General features: G+C 41.3%; 1 protein-coding gene across 2 annotated transcripts in view; it reads left to right on the top strand.

The window, feature by feature from the left end:
- The window catches only part of Tmigd1 (transmembrane and immunoglobulin domain containing 1), a 17,830-nt gene extending 12,337 nt beyond the window's left edge, over positions 1-5,493 (top strand). The window contains exons 4-6 of one of the 2 annotated variants that reach the window (XM_013016374.1): positions 2,198-2,301; positions 4,415-4,455; positions 4,918-5,493. In XM_013016374.1, coding sequence (XP_012871828.1) covers positions 2,198-2,301; positions 4,415-4,455; positions 4,918-4,921 — 149 coding nt within the window. In that variant the 3' untranslated portion in view covers positions 4,922-5,493. Of the gene's footprint in view, positions 1-2,197; positions 2,302-4,414; positions 4,460-4,917 lie in introns of those variants that run through there. The other variant, XM_013016375.1, reaches the window with a different exon arrangement.
- The last annotated feature ends 1,630 nt before the right edge of the window (positions 5,494-7,123 follow it).

The following is a 7,123-nucleotide window of genomic DNA, read 5'->3' as shown; positions in this document are numbered from 1 at the left end:
ACAGCACCCAGGCCCAGAGTTCAGGCCCCACGACCGGACCCCCCCCCCCAAAAAAGCTAAGGGACAGTGCCCAGGCACACACACACACACACACACACACACACACACTCACACTCTCTCTCTCTCTCTCACACACACACAGAGTAATCGGTTAGTGTAGGATTGGAGGTGTTCAAATGGTAGAATGCCTTCCTGCAAGTGGAAGGCCCTGAGTTCAAACCTTAGTATTGCCAAAAGTAAAAACAAGCAAACCATTACAGAGTTACACAGTTATGGAGGGATACACTCTATTTTATAATCCCAATTCCTTTAGATTTAGATCTAATTGAGCTCTTCCTCGCTACCTTTTTGCCCTTCACACTCTTATGTGTGACCCAGTTTCCTTTATAAAAACTTATCTCAATCTGTAGTTTGTTTGTTTTTGTTTTGTTTTGTATGTCAGTTGTGGGACTTGAACTCTGGGCCTGGGCACTGTCCCTGAACTTCTTTTGCTCAAGGCAAGTGCTCTACCACTTGAGCCACAAGTGCCAGTTTTCTGGTGGTTAATTGGAGATAAGAGTCTCATAGACTTTCCTGCCAGGGCTGGCTTTGAACTGAGATCCTCAGACTTCAGCTTCTGGAGTAACTGGGATTACAGGCATAAGCCACCAGCACCCGGCACAATCTGTATTTTGTTTGTTTACATCTGTTTCCCTACTGGGATGGAAGCTCTGTGAAGGCAGGCACCTCCCATTATATTCTTTTGCAGGGTCAACCTAGGTTTAACTCATTAGTCACTCAGTACATATTTGCTGACTATATATTAATCACAAATCCAACCACCTGATAAGCAGTTAGATAATTGGCTATTTCCTTTAAATTCCTAACCTCTTATCTAATGATTAGATCCTGTTCCCTACCTTGAGTGACATCGGAATCCAAGGTTTAAATGAGGTCATTAAGCATATGGAAACAAAATACATTCAGTTTATTTTTGCTATACACATTTATTTTATGTGTGCTAGTCCTGGAGCTTGAACTCAGGACCTAGGCACTGTCTCTTAGCTTTTTCTTTCAAGACTGGTGATTGAGCCACAGCTTTACTTCTTGGAGATGAGTCTTATGGTCTTTCTTGCCCTGTTGTCTTTGAACTCTGATGCCCTTTTGAGTAGCTAGTAGTCAGCTGCTATAAACATTTTAAATGAAGTTTTCCAGATTTTAAAATTTGTTAGACAATAAGTTACTAGCTTTAGGGCTGGGAAGGTGGCTCAGTGGTAGAGCACTTGCCTCGCATGCATGAGGCCCTGGGTTCGATTCCTCAGCACCACATAAACAAAAAAAAAAGCTGGAAGCAGGCACTGTGGCTCAAGTGGTAGAGCACTAACCTTGAACTGAAGAGCTGAGGGACAGCGCCCAGGCTCAGGGTTCAAGCCCATGACCAACAACAACAAAAAAAAGTTACTAGCTTTATTCTTGAAGTGAAACTATTACTTCAAAGTTGGTTTCTAGTTGAAATCAGGTTACATTTCATAAATATCCAAACATTTATTAACTTTTATTAATTTTATCACTTTTTTATTCTTTGGATTCAACACATTGTCTCCAGATCTCAAACCTTTTAATTCTCTTAAGGGCTTCATGCAGCCACCTTAAAACAAACAAACAAACAAAAAAACCCTTTCCACCTGCCTGAGATACTTACACAGGAGAGGTAAATTGTCCCTCTGTTCCTTGGGCCCATAGATCTCTCTCTCAGTCCAGTGGACTCTCCCCACCTTATCTTCTGGTGCTCACAGCCTGCCTTCCTCTTTTTGAGCATCTGGAATGCCTCTTAATATGTTTTGGGCTTTTCAAAAAGCAAGAAATACAACTGACCTCAGCCTTACTTCTACTCTGTGTGTAGCAAGAATTTTGGATGAAAGAAATACAAAAATGGTTTGACTACTTACATTGGGGGAAATTATGATAGCATATTCTTTCACAAAGAGATAGATTCAAAACTTGCTTCTGCTATCTACTAGTTTTGAGGTTTTGGACAATTAACCTCTCAAAGACTCTGGCTTGTCATCTGTAAGAAGGAACAATATTGTCTACCTGAATTAAGAGGATACTACACACAAACTGCAAGGTGTCATAGCTGGGACCTATATACTAGAGGCACATAAATCAGAAACATATAAATATTTCTTATTTTTCCCTGTATTTGCATTTCCAACAGATAAAAGAGTGGCTTTTCCAGCAGAACCCATTATTGCTGCATGTGTGGTGGTCTTTCTGACATTGTGCTTTGCAGTACTTGCTAGAAGGAAAAAAATAATGAAGGTAACTAAGTATTTTGAATTGAGATAAAAATGATCTCAAGGGGGGTGTGTAGTAGGGTGTGTGCTTTGCATACTTGAGGTCTTAGGTTTGATCCCTACTACCACGAGGAGGGGGCAGGGAGGAGGGAAATAAGATAAACCAGGTACTGGTGTCTCACACCTATAATCCTGGTTTATAATCCTAGCTACTTCCAAGGCAGCCTGGACAAAGATGTTCATGAGACCCTATCTCAATCTATAGTTGGGTGTGGTGTTACACAGCCATTATCCTAACTATGTGGGAGGCTGAGATAAGGAGGATCACAGTTCTAGGTCAGTTGGGGTAGAAAGAGAGGCAAAGAAAGAAGGAAAGGAAAGGAAGGGAGGAAGGAAGGAAAGAAGGAGAAAGAAAGAGAGAAGGAAGGAAAGAAATAGAAGGAAGGAAGGAGAAAGAGAAAGAGAGAAGGAAAGAAAGGAAGGAGAAGAAGGAAGGAAGGAAGCAAATAAATATTGGGCATGGTAGTGTACTAGCTGTCACCCCAGCTTCAACAGAAAGTGTAAATAGGCCAGGCACTAGTAGATCAAGCCTGCAGCCATAGCTACTCAGAAGGCTGAGATCTGAGGATTGCAATTTAAAGCCAGCCCTGGCAGGAAAGTCTATGAGATACATCTCCAGTTAACTAACAAAAAGCTAGAAGTGGCGTATGACTCACTTAAGTGGTATAGCATTAGCCTTGAGCAAAAGAAGCTCAGGGATAGCTCCCAGGCCCAGAGTTCAAGCCATAGGACTGTCACCAAAAAAATATGGAAAGAAAGAAAATGGGAAGATCTTAGTCCAGGTAAAAAGCAAGATCCTATCTCAAAAATAATCAAAGCCAGAAGGGTTAAAAATGCGTTCAAGGAGCAGACCACTTGCCTAACAGATAAAAACCTTGAGATCAGGGCTGAGAAGGTGGCTCAGTGGTAGAGTGCTTGCCTTGCATGCATGAGGCCCGGGATTCAATCCTCAGCACCACATAAGCAAAAAGAAAAAAGCCAGAAGTGGAGCTGTGGCTCAAGTGGTAGAACGCTAGTCTTGAGCTGAAGAGCTGAGGGACAGCGCCCAGGCCCAGAGTTCAGGCCACACGACAGGACCCAAACAAACAAACAAACAAAAAAAAACTCTTGAGTTCAAAGTAGCACCAAAGCAATAAACTTAAAATGTTAAAGTTGTGTGATGGAAGAAAAGCTGTACATAGGGTATTAATGTAACTTTATAAAGAACAAAAGTGTATATGGACAAAGAGCTGTGGTGTTAGGAGTAGATTTGGGATTCATTTTTCTTGCTTTTGAGTTTTCCCTGATGGGTATGGGGTCCACAGCTGTCACCCAGCACTCAGGAAGCTGAGGCAAGAGGATTCCAAGTTTGAGGTCAAAGGGCTACAAAAAGAGATCCTGATTCCCCCCCCCCAAAAAAAAACCAAATAAATATATTTTTTAAAGTTCCTTTATTGTTGCTATGGTGCCTGTGGTATGATAAATAAACACAAAGTAATATCTGCTCTAGATTCAAATTTGCACCTCAAATACAACACATAGCCTGGGGGGGAATGGACTAGGTTTGAATTGCCCACTGGTTTACCTCATTGTTTTATATGACTCAGAGAACATGCATGCACAGGTTAATGCCATGCATTTGACTCTACCAGTAATTCATGCCAAAAAGGGCAGACATGGCAAAAAGCCTCTAAGGAAAAGCCAACCTGTACTAGTCAGCAAGGGGCATTCTACTTGCAACACTTAACTGAGTGTTATTTAGGGCAACAATGTTTCCAGAGAAACAGTTCAAACAGTTCATCCCTTCCCCTGCCCACCCCCCCCCCCCCCCATTGCAATCCAATGCAGTTCTTTCCACCATTAAAAAAAGAGAAGAAAAGAAAATGAAAGAATGGTCGGCCATTTGGAACCCTGGAAGCATCCTGAATGAGTTACATCTTCTCAAATTTCAATAAATAGTATTCCAAAATGAGACTTGACCCAGTGTAGAGGAAGGCCATATTTCTATAGCCATTGTTACTTTGTTGCATTCAAAATGTTTCTCTACAAGCTTTTAGAAAAGCAAGCAAACTGATGACTCTCTTTGTGTTTGCTTTCAGCTCTGCATAAAGAAGAGAGACCCTCACACAGACACAGCTTTGTAAGTGCTCTGGGATGGGGCCATTAAAAAAACAAAAGCAGTGGGCAGTAGTGGTTACATCAGGCAAACTCCTCCTGAGATGGAAGGAGCTGGAAGGTGATGGGGTTCAGAAGGAAATAGGAGGCAGAGGAAGACAGGTAGAAAGGTTGCTTAGAACTGAGGACACCCACTCTCTGAGCAAGTTTAACCTGTGCTTGTGCAATTGCATTCATTGCCAACAAAGCAAGTTGAGAAGGCCTGCCCTGGGTGGGGGAGCTTAGTCTTTCCCAAGGCCAGGCCATGGCCCTCTTCAATACTGTCTTCTCTTTGGGACTTCCCTTTAGTGTGTTGCTTCAACACACATAAAGTGAGCAGGGGTGACAAGAACAAAGGCAAGCTGTCAGAGAGGATGGATTTTGTTTTGATTGTTTCTTTGCTTTTTGCTATGATCATTGTTATAATTAATTTCTTGCTTCATTTCAGATGAGAAAGCTGGGATGCCAGCTAATCTAGGAAGAGTTTTGGAGCAGGACAGCTTCAATTTATGTAGTCCCATCTGTATTTATTGCTATTATTACATTCCTCCTCCTCCCCCACCCCTGTTAAATTGTCAGAGCTTGTAAAGAAATGTTTCTTTAATCACCACCCAGTAGTTCTTATGACTCATTTGATATGCTTTCGGAACCATTTTAGAGACGGAGTTGTTTAGAACAAAAGTGAGATTTTTGTTAAATCTTCTCCTAGAAGTATAGGTTAGTTAATTGACATTTGTTCCAAATAGATTTGGAACCATTTGTTATTTGATTTTTCCTCCTTGAGAAAGAGATTAGCAGACATTTGGGTCTCATAAATCAATGTGTTAAATGAATGAATGAAAAAATAAATAAATAAGAAACAACACATAGAGGTCAATTTTTTTAAGTTGCCAAGAAAAACACATAAAAACACCAATTAACATCTGCTTTCAGTATCATTTGATTAAAAAAAATAAAGACAGAAGGATATAGTCTCAGAACATGAGACACTGTTTTAAATGGAATAAATTTAGTAGCACAAACATTTCAGTATGTCTTTATTTTTCTCAGCTTACCAGGGTTGGCATGGTCACAAAATCTGGGACTTCTATGTGGTGATGACTGTGTGAGGAGCAGGAAAGGGTGCCAGGGTGGGCGCAGGTGGCAGGGTCCAACTGAACTGGTATTCTTTGCCTCTTTTTCCATAGTCATTTGCATAGAGCTCTGTATTAATTATGACTCAGCCTATATTCATCTCAATTACATCTTGATGATCACACCTCCATTCTTTTTTGTTTTTCTTCATGTTTTCTCCTATAAGAATCTGTGTTTTAGGAAGTGGCGCTGTGGCTCAAGTGGTAGAGTGCCTTGAGCAAAAGAGCTCAAGGACCGTGCCCAGACCCCTATTTCAAGCCTCAGGACTGGCAAAAACAAAAACAAAAGAATCTGTGTTTTTCTTTTCCATGTAAGTGGGGTGAAGCAAAGAGAGGCAGAGATGATTGGAACCTCCTTTTCTGCCTCTGATATGTTCCACTTCTATTCTGAAACACACACACACACACACACACACACACACACACACACACCACATCTTTCCCTCCTTTTTCCTGCTCCTCTATCCTCACCTCCCCTACTTGTCCCTTTCCTGCTCTTCACTCCCTCCTTTCTTCCCATTCTTCTTTCTACCTCTCTCTCTCTCTTTTCTTCTTTCTTTTTCAAGTCTAGTTATTAAGCTCAGGAACTTGCATTTAAACTAGTCAAGCACCATACCACTGAGCTACAGCCCCAGCTTCCCCACCCCAAATTTGGTTCATCCAGCAGCATGACAGCAGCTAAATGTACTACCTGTGGGTGGAAAAGATAACAAAGACACACACACACACACAGAGAGAGAGAGAGAGAGAGAGAGAGAGAGAGCTGTTCACAGAGAAAGAGCTGTTCTTAGTCAAATGGGAAAAAAATCCCTTGCTGACATAGAAGCAAAAAAAGAAAAAAAATGAGCAGAATGTATGAAATCTCAACAGACTTGTTTCTAAAAAAGAACAGACAAATCCTCCTTTTAGTTTCTGCTTGCTTCCTTAGAAACTTCAGCCTGGAATGGGCAAAGAGACAGACCTCTGAGACTGGAGTTTGCCAATTGGTCTATCTTCTTTTGGCCCTAGCAAGGTTTTATGGGGAAACCTCAAGATTCGATCTCTCATTCAGGATATCCTCAAAATACAATCTGGATGTTTGTATTTATACAAGTTGTACTTGAACTGAAAGCTACAATCTTCTTTTAAAAATATAATGTTACTGTTATTATTAAGGTATTGAACAGAGTGTTACTGTTTCATAAGGTAAGTCATGAGTACTTCCTTTGCTGAAAGCTACCATCTCCACTGCTGTTAGGAGGCTTGTTTTATTCCCTGGGTTAGTGGGCCAAACCTAGGGCCTTATGCATGGTAAGCAAGAGCTCTACCACTAAGTTACATACTTAGCTCTAGAATTTTGTTTTGTTTGGTTTTTTTGTTTGTTTTTGGTTTTGGTTTTTTTGGGGGTCTGGTCGTAGGGCCTGAACTCTGGGCCTGGGCGCTGTCCCTCAGCTCTTCAGCTCAAGGCTAATGCTCTACCACTTGAGCCACAGTGCCACTTCCAGCTTTTTTCTTTTTGCTTATGTGGTGCTGAGGAATTGA

This window comes from Dipodomys ordii, unplaced genomic scaffold, assembly GCF_000151885.1.
Source record: "Dipodomys ordii isolate 6190 unplaced genomic scaffold, Dord_2.0 Scaffold31, whole genome shotgun sequence".
Lineage (NCBI taxonomy): Eukaryota > Metazoa > Chordata > Mammalia > Rodentia > Heteromyidae > Dipodomys > Dipodomys ordii.
The sequence above is the reverse complement of the archived record's forward strand: the minus strand, read 5'-3'. Positions and strand labels throughout refer to the sequence as shown.